The sequence below is a fragment of the Schistocerca gregaria genome, chromosome 1 (assembly GCF_023897955.1).
Source record: "Schistocerca gregaria isolate iqSchGreg1 chromosome 1, iqSchGreg1.2, whole genome shotgun sequence".
Lineage (NCBI taxonomy): Eukaryota > Metazoa > Arthropoda > Insecta > Orthoptera > Acrididae > Schistocerca > Schistocerca gregaria.
Genome location: NC_064920.1, coordinates 1,108,749,072 through 1,108,767,078, shown reverse-complemented (window position 1 = coordinate 1,108,767,078; position 18,007 = coordinate 1,108,749,072). Strand labels below are relative to the sequence as shown.

Below are 18,007 nucleotides of genomic sequence, written 5' to 3'. Positions count from 1 at the left end.
TATGCCAATTTCTGATATAAGGAACTTGTTGTAAATGATTACAAGTAACACTGGAAAACCAAGAAAAAGATAATCTCTGCCATTTACAACTAAGGATGAAGGTGAGTGGTTTTATTCAAAACTTTAACTGGTAGCGTTATATTGTCAATTAAAATGTGTTTACTTCCTTATGATGCATAGTTAAAAGAATCATGAACATTAAATTAAAACAACACTATATCATTTAATGAATTAAGAAACAATAAGAGGGTAATGTTGCATAAAAAGGCTAACATAATAATATAAGTTTGTTAGAATTACATAGGCATACCTTAGTATTCATAGCCTAGAAATAGTCTGCTTTTCACCTCAGTAGTGTGTATTGTGGTAATAAAATATTATTTTATACAAGAACCCATTGAGATCCCATCTTGAACTTTTGCATGCCTGTAGTCAGTTAGACTGGACAACACATATAATTTTTATAAAGAAATCTGAGAGTGTGTATTTTGGAAATTTCAAAAAATGTTTTATTGGAATAGCTTAAAATTTTCAGATTTAGGTAGCATAGTCATGATACGTATCAAACTGAAGTGAATTTATAGAGCAAAAAAAATGATGCAAGTTTGTGCTCTCTTGGTTATATAGTTTTTGAGCTACAGCATTTTAAAACAATCATCGATTGATCAAAAACAGAGGTTTTCTTGATTTTTAAACCCTTGAAACTCAAAAACCAAAGGTCAGAAAAATCTGAAATTTCAAATTTAAACTAGTGTTAGTGGGTACATTACCTGAAAAAAAATCATCCAAATCTGTGGGGGCATGGTTCAAATCATGTAGTACAATTGGTTGATTTGACATGCAATGACCCATATACAATCAACACTAAACAGATAACTTTCAACTCTGCATGGTCACACTACTGCCAAGGTTTACGTGACCTTTTGGGCTGATCAGGTCTGCCCCATGGTACAATGTTCGTTCCCAAATGCTGATGCTGTGTTCCTAGACGACAGGATTCCTGTTCACACAACTTGGATCTTTGCAGACTGGTTTTATGAGCAAGAAGGTGAACTGTCACATTTTCATCACAGGTAGCGCATCTCAATATTATTGAGACTTTGTGGTCCATGTTCGAAAGAAGACTATGAGGCCGTCGTTACCTGAATGTGCTGTTATTTTGCAATAAGAATGATATAAGATTCCCTTGAAAACCATGTAGGACCAGCATTTATCCATTTTGGGACACCTGGTAAATGTTTCGTATGCCAACGGTTTTCCTACACCTTATTAGACATGGTAATTTGCTGTGTTTGTGGCGTTTCCATATTTTGGTCCATCCCATGTACTTTAGACTATAGTAAACCTGGTATACTTTGGCCGATTTCCAGATTTAAATGCGGTTATCATGACTGCTTTTTAAAATCTGTGAATTTTATGTTAGTGAATGTAGGACCTTGTATGAAAGATTTACATACCAATTAGTACAGTGGTGTTTTTAGGTCTTTAGTCCAAAGACTGATTTGATGCAGCTCTCAGTGCTACTCCATCCTGTGTAAGCCTCTTCATCTCCGAGTAACTACTGCAACCTACATCCTTCTGAAACTGCTTCCTGTATTCATCTCCCTCTACGATTTTTACCCCACACACTTCCCTCCAGTATTCGATTGGTTGTCCCTTGATGCCTCAGAATGTGTCCTACCAACTGATCCCTTCTTATGGTCAGGTTATACCACAAATTTCTCTTCTCTGCAGTTCTGTACCTCCTGATTAGTTGTTGTGATCTACCCATCTAACCTTCAGCATTCTTCTGTGGAACCACATTTCAAAGGCTTCTACTCTCTTCTTGTATAAACTGTTTTTCGTCCATGTTCACTTTTATATATGGCTACACTTCACTTCACACGTTCAGAAAGGACTTCCTGAAACTTCAATCTATATTCAATGTTAACAAAATTCTCTTCTTCAGAAACGCTTTTCTTGTCATTGCCAGTCTGCATTTTATATTCTCCCTACTTCGACCATCATGTGTTATTTTGCTTCTCAAGCAGCAAAACTCAATTACTACTTTAAGTGTCTCATTTCCTAATCTAATCTAATTCCCTCAGCATCACCCGACTTAATTCGCATACATTCCATTATCCTCGTTTTGCTTATGTTGATATACATCTTGTATCCTCCTTTCGAGATACTGTCCATTCCATTCAACAGCTCTTCTAAGTCCTTCACCGTCTCTGAAAAAATTGCAATGTCACCGGCAAACCTCAAAGTCTTTATTTCTTCTCCCTGGACTTTAATTACTACTCCAATTTTTTCTTTTATTTCCTTTACTGACTGCTCAATATACAGAAAGAATAACATCGGGGTAGGCTTCAACGCTGTCCCAATCCTTCCCAATCACTGCTTTCCTTCAATGTCCCTCGACTCTTATAATTGCAATTTGGCTTATGTACAAATTGTAAATAACCTTTCGCTTGCTGTATTTTACCCCTGCCATATTTGGAATTTGGAACAGAGTTTTCCAGTGGACAGCTTTCTCTAGGTCTACACAAATGCTATAAACGTAGTTTGCCTCTCATTAACCTATCTTCTACGAGACGTCGTAGGGTCTGTATCGCCTTGAATGTTCCTACATCTCTCTGGAATACAAACTGAGCTTGCCTGAGGTCGGTTTCTATGGGTTTTTCCACTCTTCTATGAGGGATTCGTGTTAGTATTTAGCAGCTGTGACTTATTAAACTAGCAGTTCGGTAATTTTCACACCTGTCAGCACCTAGTTTCTTTGGAATTAGAATTATTATACTCTTCCTGAAGTCTGAGGGCATTTCACCTGTCTCACACGTCTTGCTCACCAGAGTTTTGTCATGCCTGGCTCACCCAAGACTACCAGTAGATCTAATGGAATGTTGTCTGCTTCCGGGGCCTTGTTTCGACTTAGGTCTTTCAGTGGTTTGTCAAATTCTTCATGCAGGAACGTATCTCCTTTATCTTCTCTCTCTACTCCACTTCCATAATATTGCCCTCAAGTGGACCTCCCTTGTATAGATCCCCTATTACTCCTTCCACCTTTCTGTTTTCCCTTCTCTGCTTAGGACTTGTTTTCCACCTGAGTCCTTGATATTCATACAGGTAGTTCTCTTTCTCTCGAAAGGTCTCAAATTTTCCTGTAGGCAGTATCTATCTTACCCCCAGTTGCATATGCTTCTACGGTAGATGCTTATATTTGTCCTCTAGCCACTTCTGCTTCTCCATTTTGCACTTTCTTCCAATCTTATTTTATTAGACTCTTGTATTTTCTTTTGCGCACTTCATTTATTGCATTTTTATATTTTCTCCTTTCATCGGTTACCATTAATATCCCTTATGTCACCCAAGGAGTTTTACTAGCCGCCGTCTTTTTGCCTACTTGATCCTAAGCTGCCTTCACTATTTCATGTCTCAAAGTTACCCTTCTTGCCAATTGTTCCCTAATAATTCCTCTGAAATTCTCTACAATCTCTGGTTCTTTCAGTTTATCTAGGTCCCATCTCCTTAAATTCCTGCCTTTTTGCAGTTTCTTCAGTTTTAATCTGCAGTTCATAATCAATAAATTGAGGTTAGAGTCCACATCAGCCACTGGAAATGTCTTACAATTTAAAATCTGGTTCCTAAATCTCTGTCTAACCGTTGTATAACCCATCTGAAGCCTTCCAGTGTTTCCAGGTCTCTTCGACGTAAATTATGCTCTGTGCAAAATTCTACTTCGGCTTTCTCTTACATTCCTTTTCCCCATTCCATATTCCTTACTAATTTTCCTTCTCTTCCTTAACTTACTATTGAATTTCAGACCCCCATGGCAAGTTTTCGGCTCCCTTAACTATGTGAATAATTTCTTTTATCTCTTCATACATTTTCTCAATCTCTTCCTCATCTGCAGAGCTAGTTGGCATATAAATTTGTACTGCTGTGGTGGGTGTAGGCTTCGGGTCTATCGTGGCTACAATAATGCGTCCACTAAGCTGTTCTTAGCAGCTTATCCGTGTCCCTATTTTTTACTAATTATTAAAACCCCCATTTTATTTTGTATTTATAAAATGGTTCAAATGGCTCTGAGCACTATGGGACTCAACTGCTGTGGTAATTAGTCCCCTAGAACTTAGAACTACTTAAACCTAACTAACCTAAGGACATCACACACATCCATGCCCGAGGCAGGATTCGAACCTGCGACCGTAGCAGTCGCACGGTTCCGGACTGCGCGCCTAGAACCGCGAGACCACCGCGGCCGGCTTTTGTATTTATAACCCTGTATTCACCTGACCAGAAGTTCTGTTCCTCCTGCCACCAAACTTTACTAATTCACACTATATCTAACTTTAACCTATCCATTTCCTTTTTTAAATGTTCCAACCTACCTTCTACGTGCCGGATTAAGATCACACTCCGATCCGCAGAACGTCAAGTTATGCTCTTCCTGAAGACGACGTCGTCCTGAGTAGTCCCCACCAGGAGATCCAAATGGGAGACTATTTTACCTCTGAAATATTTTACTCAAGAGGATGCCATCATCGTTTGACCATACAGTAGAGCTGCATGCCGTCGGAAAAATTACAGCTGTAGTTTCCCCTTGCTTGCAGACATTCTCGGTATCAACACAGCAAGGCCGTTTTGGTTAATGTTACAAGGCCAGATCAATCAATCACCAAGACTGTTGTCTCTGTAACTACTGGAAAAGCTGCTGCCCCTCTTCGGGAACCACACGTTTCTCTGGCCTGCCAACAGATACCTCTGTATTGTGGTTGTACCTATGCTACCGCCATCTGTATCGCTGAGGCACACAAGCCTCCCCACCAAGGCAAGGTCCATGGTTCATGAGGTGGGCGGGGGAGGGAGGGGGGGGGAATAAGTACATTATATTTTCCAAAACGTAGAGAAATTAATGGAAAAAATGTAGGTGGTCAAAAGTAGTGTAGATTAGGGGATGCAATGACTGGGCTATACTTCCGCCACAGATATCAGCTACCATACCATTTGTCGTCAAATTTTCGAAAACACAATGAAACTTTGACCACTCAGGAACAAATACAGTGATCTAAAGTATTCATATGTGCTCTATTAAGTCTCATAAAAGAGAAAAAACTAGTTCAGTACATAAATCAAACAGTTTGATCCATCAGCAAAATTGTAACCATTATGAAAGGTACTAAGATGAAGTACCACACACATAGCTCCAAATTTAGTTCAGCGTAATAACTTGAATTTCTTCTATCTTAGACATAAATTATCGTTTCTGAACTTTTATTGAAGTTATAATTAAGGTTATCTTTCTTCATCTATCGAGACAATGTCTGGCACATGTGGCCAAACAGTCTTCATTTCGTATTTCCTAATATATTTGACACTATATGTTGCACTTCAGTCACTGCCTGAACCACAACAACTTGCAAGTTGAACAATATATGACCGACGTTTGTTTTTCTTAGTCGTAGGCACATTAACAGTAACAAATGAGACTTCGACTATATAATAATAGTTAATGTACGTATTCCTTAGTTGCACACTGTAATTGGCAACAGCACTGTTTAATAAGTTGTGTATCTGTAACCCTGGGGTAACAATGACCAGTGGTCGAAGTAACACGGAAACAGAGAAATCATGGACGTGACCTAAGAAATCGTAATTTAGCAGCTGATATATACATGTGCACAAAAAATAATCATTGGTCTGTTTTGAGAATTACTCGAGTAACATGCATGATACAATTGAAACACCGATCGCTTTGCAGTTAAGTGATATCGGTGGATTCAGTACAGCCTGATTTTAACACACTTTTTCGCATACAATTATAAGTCGCAACAGGTTCGCCAACTGTTGCGGAATAAATCAACACAACATGGCATCTCATAGAGTACATGATAGTACTTTACCACCAAACAATATATACTAAACACCCAACTGATAGCCAGCAGAGAGCTGTAAAACTCTTGGCGATGAGTGGTCAAAATAACCGCGGCGACCAAAGTACAAGGTAAGTGTTTACAACTTTGGAATGACAGAGAAATTTGCTAAGATAACTTACAGAATCGGTAGATGTGTCATTTAGTAGCAAACAACCTCAATTTTGATTCATTTAGTGCATCAGTACCCCATACCGTCAACCAGTAGTGCTAGCGTGTTGCACAGTTAAAATGGCTACTTTCACTGTTGTGGAGTGTGCTCGCTGTGTGTTTTGGTTTCATGAAAGGAACTTCTTTCTCTGGGGTTTCATTGAAGACCGTGTATATATTCCTTCCCTACCAAACAATTTAGCCTACCGGAAAAATGGAATCTGCACTGCTGTTGCACAAGTCACGCACGACTTTCTGCATCGAGTGTGGGAAGAAATTGACCACTAGTGAGATGTTTGTCGCAGCACAATTCGTAATCATATCGAACCAAAACGACACATGACACTTTTATATGAAACTTGAAGTTGTCTGCCACAAAATTATACATTTAACGGTTCTGTAAATAATCTCAATAAATTTGTATATCATTCCAAAATTGGGTAGTCCTTTTTGACTCATCCAGTATATCTGCTTTACGGTACTTAGATATTAATATTAAAACTAAACTCCTCCCGCACAGGCCATGAAGGCCCAAAGGTTCCGACTGGTGGCCGTGTCATCATCAGCCCACCGGCCTCAGTGGATGCGGACATGGAGGAGCATGTGGTCAGCACACCGCTCTCCCGACCGTAGGTCAGTTCCCGAGACCGGAGCCGCTATTTCTCAATCACGTAGCTCCTCAGTTTGCCTCACAAGGGCTGAGTGCACCCCTCTTGCCAACAGCGTTCGGCAGACCGGATGGTCTCCCATCCAAGTGCTTGCCCAGCCCGACAGCGTTTAACTTCGGTGACCTGACGGGAACCGAGGTTACCACTGCGGCAAGGCCGTTGGCATTTAGATACTAATACTAGTGTGGCAATATTACTTCTTACATTTAACAGTATAAACCTATGCTGAAAGTTTCCCCGTTCACCAGTTTCTACACTCAAAACCAATAAAGTTTATTTGTGACCCAAATCCAATACTAAAATTAAACTCCTCCCGCACAGGCCATGAAGGCCCAAAGGTACCGACTGGTCGCCGTGTCATCCTCAGCCCACAGGCGTCACTGGATGCGGATATGGAGGAGCATGTGGTCAGCACACCGCTCTCCCGACCATATGTCAATTTTCGAAACCGGAGCCGCTCTTTCTCAATTACGTAGCTCCTCAGTTTGCCTCACAAGGGCTGAGTGCACCCCTCTTGCCAACAGCGCTCGGCAAACCAGATGGTCTCCCATCCAAATGCTTGCCCAGCGCGACAGCGCCTAACTTCGGTGACCTGAAGGGAACCGAGGTTACCACTGCGTCAAGGCCGTTGGCATTTCGATACTAGTACTAGTGTGGCATTATTACTTCTTACCTTTAACAGTATAAACTGATGGTGAAAGTTACCCCGTTCACCAGCTTCGACACTCAAAAACCAATAAAGTTTATTTGTGACCCAAATCCAATACTAAAATTAAACTCTTCCCGCACAGGCCATGAAGGCCCAAAGGTACCGACTGGTCGCTGTGGCATCCTCAGCCCACAGGCGACACCGGATGCGGATATGGAGGGGCATGTGATCAACACTCCCGACCATATGTCAGTTTCTGAGACCGGAGACGCTATTTCTCAGTCAAGTAGCTCCTCAGTTTGCCTCACAAGGGCTGAGTGCACCCCCCTTGCCAACAGCGCTCTAGGCAGAGCAGATGGTCTCCCATCCAAATGCTTGCCCAGCGCGACAGCGCTTAACTTCGGTGACCTGACGGGAACCGAGGTTAGCACTGCGTCAAGGCCGTTGGCATTTCGATACTAATACTAGTGTGGCTATATTACTTCTTACCTTTAACAGTATAAACTGACAGTGAAAGTGACCCCGTTCACCAGCTTCGACACTCAAAAACCAATAAAGTTTATTTGTGACCCAAAACCAATACTAAAATTAAACTCTTCCCGCACAGGCCATGAAGGCCCAAAGGTACCGACTGGTCGCCGTGTCATCCTCAGACCACAGGCGTCACCGGATGCGGATATGGAGGGGCATGTGATCAACACTCCCGACCATATGTCAGTTTCCGAGACCGGAGCCGCTATTTCTCTGTCAAGTAGCTCCTCAGTTTGCCTCACAAGGGCTGAGTCCACCCCACTTCCCAGCAGCGCTCGGCAGACCAGATGGTCTCCCATCCAAGTGCTTGCCCAGGCCGACAGCGCTTAACTTCGGTGACCTGACGGGTCAGCACACCGCTCTCCCGACCATATGTCAATTTCCGAGACCAGAGTCGCTGTTTCTCAATCACGTAGCTCCTCAGTTTGCCTCACAAGGGCTGAGTGCACCCCTCTTGCCAACAGCGCTCGGCAGACCAGATGGTCTCCCATCCAAGTGCTTGCCCAGCCCGACAATGCTTAACTTCGGTGACCTGACGGGAACCGGTGTTACCACTGCGGTTGGCATTTAGATACTAATACTAGTGTGGCAATATTACTTCTTACCTTTAACCGATGGAGAAAGTTACCCCGTTCACCAGCTTCGACACTCAGAAACCAATATAGTTTATTTGTGACACAAACCCAACAGCTACTCATTCAAGTTGTAGCAAATGACGGAGCGATGTCTGCATTTTATTCGAAGCACTACATGCGACCGCTGCCTCGCGGCAAGCCATCCTACCTGCCATACTAACCTCAGATCCCCCACTCGTGGTACGACGCTTCCCGGGCGGAGCGCTGCTGAGGAGGTACGCACCTGCAGGGGTAGGGGTACATCTCCTTGTTGTTCTGGGCGCTGTAGGGCGAGTACTTGTCGAGCAGCCAGATCATGACGCCGGTGACGGTGAGCGCGCCGACGATGCTCAGCCACACCTCCAGCCGCAGCACCGTCATGAACTTGAACAGCGACGTCTCCCGCACCGGCTTCCGTATCACTGCGCACGAGTGTTGACGAGCCATGCATCACCAACCAAGTAAGCACCATCTCCACTTTTACGAGGGCCTTCCTTTTATGGTTTTGCAAAGGTAATTGAACGAAACCAACACCGACTCAAAGGAAGGCCTCGGCGCGTGTTGGCGACGTCACGACATCTAGGCACGCCAGGTCTGTTGCAGGTAGAAACGCCTCGGTGTGCTTATCACTATAAATCTCTTATTTTTGGACAAAATGTTTGGTATTGTTTTGTATTCTGCAGTTTTATTTAGGTGAAAGATTTTCTTACTATCGTAAAGCTGCAAATGAAGATCGTAGTTATGTATTACTGAATCCCGTCGAAACAAACGTAGATCAATATGAAAAGATGCTTTGCCTCATTGCAAGCTACGGAAATTTTACACTCAAGTAACTATATTTACTTGATCCATTTTGTTATCGAAACTTACCCCACCCCCCCTACAATGAACTCGTTTCTTTTATTTATTTCCCTTTGACAGCGTCACTGGAAATGTGAACTAATCTACATGTGTAATTGTCCAACTGTTGCCAGTCATTAGATTACAGTCGTTTTCAACGAAAGGAATTCGAAACAAGAAACAAAATAGCTTCATACATCGAAAATACTGCTGAGCTTAAACTTTTTTAAACATGCACATGGGAAAAGATAAATATTCCCCTCTTGCAACTGAAAGGAGAAACTTTAAATGAAACAACAAGTTTACTGTTACCAGTCACCGTTTTATCACACCAACAGCTTGTACCCCTTGTCAGCTTAAAACTGTATATACATCAACTACTGGCACAAATGTATATCTATCTGCATATTTTATAGCATTAGCCAATGTATTACCCCAACCTTTAGGCAGCTAATATATGCAACATGTAATCTTAAGACTTCTTGCCATGTAAATGTTTGCTCTCACATAATCACTTTTTCCTCTCTCTCTCTCTCTCTCTCTCTCTCTCTCTCTTTCTTCAAAGAGTGTCATCTATGTATGATTTTACTCCTGTAGCCAGTATGATCATTGTAATTCAAGCCTGTAACATTTCACCTAATTGTTATTATCAAGTATGAAGTTTAAGCCATTTTAACATTTCACCAGATTGTATTAAACGAGTACGAATGTTTTGCAGTTTTAACTTTTCAAAATTGGGTTTATATACCACCTGAAGTAACACACATATATTCGACACCTCAAAACAAACACCTCCATATGCTTTAAACGATTATTCTGTAATAATTTTATTACGATGTATATTCTTTGCGCTTTGCGATTATGTCATGTCTTCTGCTGTACGAACCTTGCACTCAGCTGATTCCAGACGCCATATTTGTTTACAAATATGGCAGTATACATTTGAAGTGTTACGACAGAAAAAGGAACCCGGAGGTACTCTAGTTTACTTATTAAAGTTTACCATTAGAAATCAGTTTAATTTTTTGTCAAAAGTTATCCAAAACCATATTCTGAAATAGCGTCTTGTTTCTCCACTAGGCAGTGCCACAAGTTCCTCCAAAATCGTAAAACAACATACACACATATGTGATACTAACTAATGTAAATCCACCTGATGATGGAAGTCTGAAACTTCGAAACGCGTGGTGGAAAAAATAAAACGGTGACTGGTAACAGTAAACTTGTTGTTTCATTTAATGCCAGTAACAGTCACGGTAAAACCTAACCTAAAAACGTTCGCATTTAAAGGAGAAACTTTATAAGCTAAAAAATTTTAAATTTGATAAAACAAGTATCTCTTTTGCCTTTTCTTCTGTCCCCCACCCCATCCACAAACGTGTAAAATCGCAAGATATTTCATTAACATTCAGTGCTCCTCACCCCATAGTTAACCATGATACTTAAAGAAGAGCACCAATATGTTCACAGGTTATTGTAAAAGCAATCCAGTATAAACGTAACTTCCTCAGATTTACAAATAAGGTAAAGAAGCACGAATTCTGATGGACCATGAAGTTGTTTTTGTATGTCAATCCTTAAAACAGGTGGAAATTTAAGTTCAGGAGTACACTATTTGTTTAGAAGTGTAATGAATTGCACAATTAATTGATTGTATACATCTTACAGAACAATGTGTGTTGGTCAACTACCGCCAATAGTTTCACATTTTCCTGTGTCAGAGAGGGAGACACCACCATTATGGGAGGATGACGGTTCAATCCAGCGTCTGGCCATCATGATTTAGGTTTTCTGTGATTTCCCTAAATCGCTCCAGGCAAATGCCAGGATGGTTCCTTTGAAAGGGCACGGCCGACTTCCTTCCCCATTCTTCCCTAATCCGATGAGACCGATGACCTCGCTGTCTGTTCTCCTTCCCCAAACAACCCAACCCCAACCCCGACCACCATTATGAGTATGCCTGCAACAGACCTGGCGTTGGCCGTGCCTAGCTGACGTGACGTCACGACCAAGCGCCGAGGCCTTCCTTTGAGTCGGTGTTGACGAAACACACTGACAGGAAAAAATCGCAACACTAAAAAGTAATTAATGAAGATGAGCCGTGCATGGCTCGTCTTCATGACATTTATTGTTTGTCACCTATTACGTGCTGCCTCGTTTTCTTATTCCATTTGCTGGCGTCACTGACTTACTGCCTTACTTGCCCGTGAGCGGCAGCAGCAGCGCGTATCGGTAAGTTCACTGTCGTGCCATATCTGGAGCGACCGATAGTGTTTCCGGGTCGTCGTGTGTCTGGGAGTCAGTTGGAGACGGACCAGCAGTGCAGTCGGGACGCAGCAGCAGTGAAGTCGGGGGACGGAGAGCCGCTGAGGCGCCGACAGCCACTGCTCGCCGACCGCTGGCGACACACATGAACTGGCCGACGGAGGTAGATTGGAGCGGGACGACCGTTGGTTGGTCGTTCGGTTGGTCGTCTCATCGGCCGACGTGTATTTGCTCCTTCAGCGTTTCCTGGTCTGGCGTGGAGCAGCGAGGAAGTCTCCGTGGCGCGTGTCTGCCCGGGGCTTGACAGCGTCCACGCGCGGTCGGCGTGTGAAGGGCTGTTCCCATTGCTACGAGGTCTACATCTACATCTACATCCATACTCCGCAAGCAACTTGACGGTGTGTGGCGTAGGGTACCGTGAGCACCACTATGGGTTCTCCCTTCTGTTCCAGTCTCGTATTGTTCGTGGAAAGAAGGATTGTCGGTATGCCTCTGTGTGGGCTCTAATCTCTCTGATCTTATCCTCATGGTCTCTTCGCGTGCTATACGTAGGAGGGAGCAATATACTGCTTGACTCCTCGGTGAAGGTATGTTCTCGAAACTTCAACAAGTACTGAGCGTCTCTCCTGCAGAGTCTTCCACTGGAGTTTATCTATCATCTCCGTAACGCTTTCACGAATACTAAATGATCCTGTAACGAAGCGTGATGCTCTCCGTTGGATCTTCTCTATCTCTTCTATCAACCCTATCTGGTATCGATCCCACACTGCTGAGCAGTATTCAAGCGGTGGGCGAACAAGCGTACTGTAACCTACTTCCTTTGTTTTCGGATTGCATTTCCTTAGGATTCTTCCAATGAATCTCAGTGTGGCACCTGCTTTACCGATGATCAACTTTATATGATCATTCCATTTTAAATCAGTCCTAATGCGTACTCCCAGATAATTTATTGAATTAACTGCTTCCAGTTGCTGACCTGCTATATTGTAGCTGAATGATAAGGGATCTTTCTTTCTATGTATTCGCATCACATTACACTTGTCTACATTGAGATTCAATTGCCATTCCCTGCACCATGCGTCAATTCTCTGCAGATCCTCCTGTATTTCATTACAATGAAATCCATTGTTACAAGGTCTCGATATACCACAGCATCGTCCGCAAAAAGTCTCAGTGAACACACACACACACACACACACACACACACATATATATATATATATATATATATATATATATATATATATATATATATATATGTGTGTGTGTGTGTGTTCACTGAGACTTATATATATATATATATATATATATATATATATATATATATATATATATACTGTGAATAGCAACGGTCCTACAACACTCCCCTGCGGCATAGCTGAAATCACTCTTACTTCGGAAGACGTTCGCTTGGTCTGTTGACTGTCTGTCGGTTGGGTTGTCGTCGGATCGTGAATGGTTGGCCCGACTGCCTGTTTCACCTAAGTGAGCGTTAGTGTTTGAATTACAGGTCGACCCTCGAACATCAGAGCGCCCTTGAGTGTACTGCCCTTTTTTAAAATTTATTCTTGTTATTTGTACGTGTATGGCTTCTAGCCGTTTTTTTTTTCAAAATTAGCGTTGTTTTGCTCTTAAGCCCTTCAACCTAGTTTAAAGAACTGTTTCACGTAAGGCCTTTGGTATTAAAAAAAATTAATGTTTTGGAGTTTTAGGTGTTAGGCCTTCAGCCGATTTGAATTTAACTTCAGCCTAACTGAAGAACTGATTTAAGATAAGGCTGCCTTTTTAAATTTCTGATTAAGCTTGCGTTTTAAGTTATTGACCTTCAGTCGTTTTTAAATTAAAGTGGCTTTCAACCGGTAGTTAAGTCCGAAAGATTAAAGCTGTGTGTTTAAAAAAAATTTCTTAGTCTCTTGTAATGTTTGATCAAACAATAAAATATGCTCGAGTGTAACTGACAGCCTCTTATTTTGGCCCCTTTCCACAATTTATACTATCTGTCATGTCCTGCGGGTTAAGCAGGGAGTCTCAGAAGGGTAATTAAATTTCGGATACACATTTGTCTAGGTAACTTGTTTAAGTCATTAATATTGCAAGATCAGAGATTAATGTAGGCGCGTCATAAGTACTCCGTCTTCAGGCCACGAGCGGCCTACCGAGACCATCCAACCGCCGTGTCATCCTCAGTGGAGGATGCGGATAGGAGGGGCGTGGGGTCAGCACACTGCTCTCCCCGTCGTTATGATGGTAGTCTTGACCGAAGCCGCTACTATTCGGTCGAGTAGCTCCTCAGTTGGCATCTGCACCCCGAAAAATGGCAACAGCGCATGGCGGCCTGGATGGTCACCTATCCAAGTGCCGACCACGCCTGACAATGCTTAATTTCGGTGATCTCACTGGAACCGGTGTATCCACTGCGGCAAGGCCGTTGCCAAGCGCGACATAAGACATGTGAAATGCTGGTAACTTAACAATCAGTGTAATCCCCAGACGAATGCAAGCACTCAGCCCTACATGCATTCTGCTGTACAGGTGCTGGATGTAAGTTTTTGGGATTTCTATGCCTGTTGCACTTGCTCGATCAATATAGGGACGGTTAATGCTGTTTGTGAATGACGCTGGAGTTGTCAACACTCGATGATGTCCCATATCTTCTCGATTGGAGACAGACATGGTGTTGGAGTAGGCCAAGGCAACATTCCGACACGCTGTAGAGCATGTTGGGTTACAACAGCGATATGTGAGCGAGCGTTATCCTGTTGGAAAACGCGGCTTGGAGTGCTGCTCATGAATGGCAGCTCACCAGATTGACGTACATATTTACTGTCCGGGTGCATGGAATAACCACGAGAGTGGTCCTGCTATTGTTCGAATTTGCACCCCAGACTATAACTCTAGGTGTAAGTCAAGTGTATCTAGCATGGAGACAGATTGTTTGCAGGGACACAAAAAATGGTTCAAATGGCTCTGAGCACTATGGGACTCAACTTCTGTGGTCATTAGTCCCCTAGAACTTAGAACTACTTAAACCTAACTAACCTAAGGACATCACACATATCCATGCCCGAGGCAGGATTCGAACCTGCGACTGTAGGAGTCGCACGGTTCCGGACTGCGCGCCCAGAGCCGCAAGACCACCGCGGCCGGCTGCAGGGCCACAACTGGCCTCCTTTCTAAATAGCACACTGCCATCACTGATAACTGGCACCGGGACGGAACCAGCTTACACCAGAGAACACAACAGACCTCCACCCTGACCTCCAACGAGCTCTCGCTTTATGAGCTGTCGCTTGACTCCACTGAAGACTCAAATGGCGATGGTACGGGGTCAGTGGAATGCACGCTACTGGGCATCTTTCTCGGAGTTGTTGCTGAAGTAACCCATTTGTAACAGCTCGTTGTGACAACGTGGTGCCAACTGCTGCTCAAATTGCTGGAGATGCAGTACGATGGACCAGAGCCATACGCCGAACACGATGGTCTTCCCTCTCGGTAGTATCGGTCTTCTTGCTGCTGTACATTAGAGTGACCAACGCTGCCACTAGTCATTACAGTGGCTATGTTCCTGCCAAGTCTTCCTGGAGTATCGCAGAAGGAACATGCAGCACCTCATAGCCCTACTACACGACCTTGTTCAAACTCAATGAGCTGTTGATAATGGTGTTTTTGTCGCCTTAAAGGTATTCTTGACTGAAAGCAACTCACCATGTCCAATCTAAAAGGTACCCAACACTCACGACCGTCATAGCGTATATTTAAAGCAAACCTGATTTGCATCCTCATAGTGGCGCTAGTAGCGCTACACTTATGCGATTAAACTAAACTAAAAAACTCCTCCCGAACAGACCATGAAGGCCCAACGGTACCGACCGGCCGCCGTTTCATCCTCAGCCCACAGGCGTCACTGGATGCGGACATGGCGGAGAATGTGGTCAGCACACCGCTCTCCCGGCCCGGCCGTATGTCAGATTCCGGGACCGGAGCCGCTATTTCTCAGTCAAGTAGCTGCTCAGTTTGCCTCACAAGGGCTGAGTGCACCCCGCTTGCCAACAGCGCTCGGCAGTCACCCATCCAAGTGCTAGCCCAGCCCGACAGCGCTTAACTTCGGTGATCTGACGGGAACCGATGTTACCACTGAGGCAAGGCCGTTGGCCCTATGCGATGAGCGTGGTATATGAAAAGACATCATCTTTAAGATGTAGAAACACGCCTAACAACTTTCGTTTATGTCGCACAACTCTTTCTTGATGTTGCGATTTTTTCTGTCAGTATATTTATTTACACATACATTTTATTGCATCTCAAAATATTGACTACTGCATGTGTTCGAAATAGTTACATAAACATTTATTGACTTTGATGTTGATACATCAAAACATGATTCTGTTAGGATTCGGTGGCAGATTCACTGTACAAAAATTGCGGTTTATCTTTTACATTACAAAGGGGCAGTAAGTAAAATATAAATCACATACATCTAAAGGCTACGAAAGCAATTAAATACTTACGATTACAATTATGGATAACTTAAATTGGAACGATCACATAAATAATGTTGTGGGGAAAGCGAACCAAAGATGCAAAATGTAACAGATGTGCTAAAGAGACCTCCTACACTACACTTGTCCATCTTGGAGTATTGCTGTGCGGTATGGGATACTTATATGATAGGATTGACGGAGGACATCGAAGTAGTTCAAAGAAGGGCAGCTCGTTTAGTATTACCGTGCAATAGGAGGGGAGAGGGGAGGGGAGAGAGAGAGAGAGACAGAGAGAGAGAGAGAGAGAGAGAGAGAGAGAGAGAGAGAGCGAGAGCGAGAGCGAGAGCGAGTGCCACAGATACAATACTAGCATTTGGAGGGCAATCATTAAGCCAAGGCGTTTATCGCTGGGGCAGGATCTTTTCATATTTCAATCACCAACTATTTCCTCTGAATGCGAAAAAAAATTTGTTGGCGGCCACCTACATAGGGGGAAATGATCGTAATAAAATAAGAGAAACCAGATCTCGCTTCAAATTAGATTTTTATATTCAGCTTCACCACTGTAACAACGAAAGAAAAAAGAATGTTTTATAGTGCTCTTGTACTTTACGCAGTGTGCATGTAATGCCAATGTTTAGTGTTCCATACATTCAATGTATAAATACTGTACCTAATCACAATGTAACACACGTAACATGTGGCTGGGTAGTTCACACCCATAAAGCTTTCATTACTTGTAATATTTTTTTTGCGCAGTCCGCAGCTCGTGGTCTTGCGGTAGCGTTCTCGCTTCCCGCGCACGGGGTCCCGGGTTCGATTCCCGGAGGGGTCGGGGATTTTCTCTGCCTCGAGATGACTGGATGTTGTGTGTCTTTCATCATTATTGATAGCCGGCACGGTAGCTTAGCATGTTCGGTCAGAGAGCCGGTTGGCCTCTGTAATAAAAAACTGAGTGGAAGGATCAACCACCGAACTTGAACAGGATGTCTTGCGACGTCCGAACGACCAAACACAACGATCAATAACGAACGAAGTGGCATCAACTAAAAAATATTTGCAATACGGCGGCCGCATGGGGCCAACAATGCCATACGATCATTTAATTTTTTTTTTATTTTTTTTGCGTAACCTTAGCCATTGAGTACAATGCCGTATTAGAATTCGTTATACATAATTTTACTTCTCTTTTCGTCCTTTGAATTAATTTCATCGCTACTGGAAAGACTTGTTTTACTGTGCCCATATACTCTATACAGTATCTGTAGATTAGCATTTTTACTAGTCCAATGTCTTTGAATGGTTTTTGTTGCTCAGGTGGAGTTTGGAGTCTGTGTTCTTCCACAAAACATGGAATGGTGTGGGTTAAAGCAGTTTCCAGAGAGTTTAACGACACGCACGTAGTGCACGTGCCAGAATGTCGAAACTCCAAAACGTCTAACACAGACGACGAACTCGTAGCAAAAAAATATACATCATTTAACTTTTCGCCACATTTAATGTGTTATTAACTTTAAAGCCATTTCACGCATGCGAAGGGAAAATAGAAAAGAACGCCTTCGTAACCATAACGAATTTTGAATGAAAAATTTCTTCTTATCTCACTTGTTAGTGCACGAACCTAATAACGACCATAAAGCGAGGCTCCAACAGGAAAGCAAAAAAGTCTTTAAGAATCACGTGAAGATGGATTTGTAATAAATCCGAAACTGGTAATGGTTTGATTTATATAAGACTTCTTTCAGCAGTACTTGGGGCTGGCTGCTCTTTTGAATTATAACCTTTATAGGTCTTGTACAGCTTCGGTTATCATAATGTCTACTTCAGACAAGTCAGATCTTTTTGAAGTGCCAAAATCGCTATCCATGCAATTCTTTTTTTATTTAAAGGAACA

At 42.9% G+C, this 18,007-nt stretch overlaps 1 protein-coding gene across 1 annotated transcript in view; it reads right to left on the bottom strand.

Moving 5' to 3' along the window:
• LOC126315899 (ionotropic receptor 25a) overlaps positions 1–18,007 on the bottom strand; it is a 208,827-nt gene that overhangs the window by 57,698 nt on the left and 133,122 nt on the right. The window contains exon 11 of the mRNA XM_049992710.1: positions 8,772–8,949. Within this exon, the coding sequence (XP_049848667.1) occupies positions 8,772–8,949 (178 nt within the window). The remainder of the gene's footprint in view (positions 1–8,771; positions 8,950–18,007) is intronic.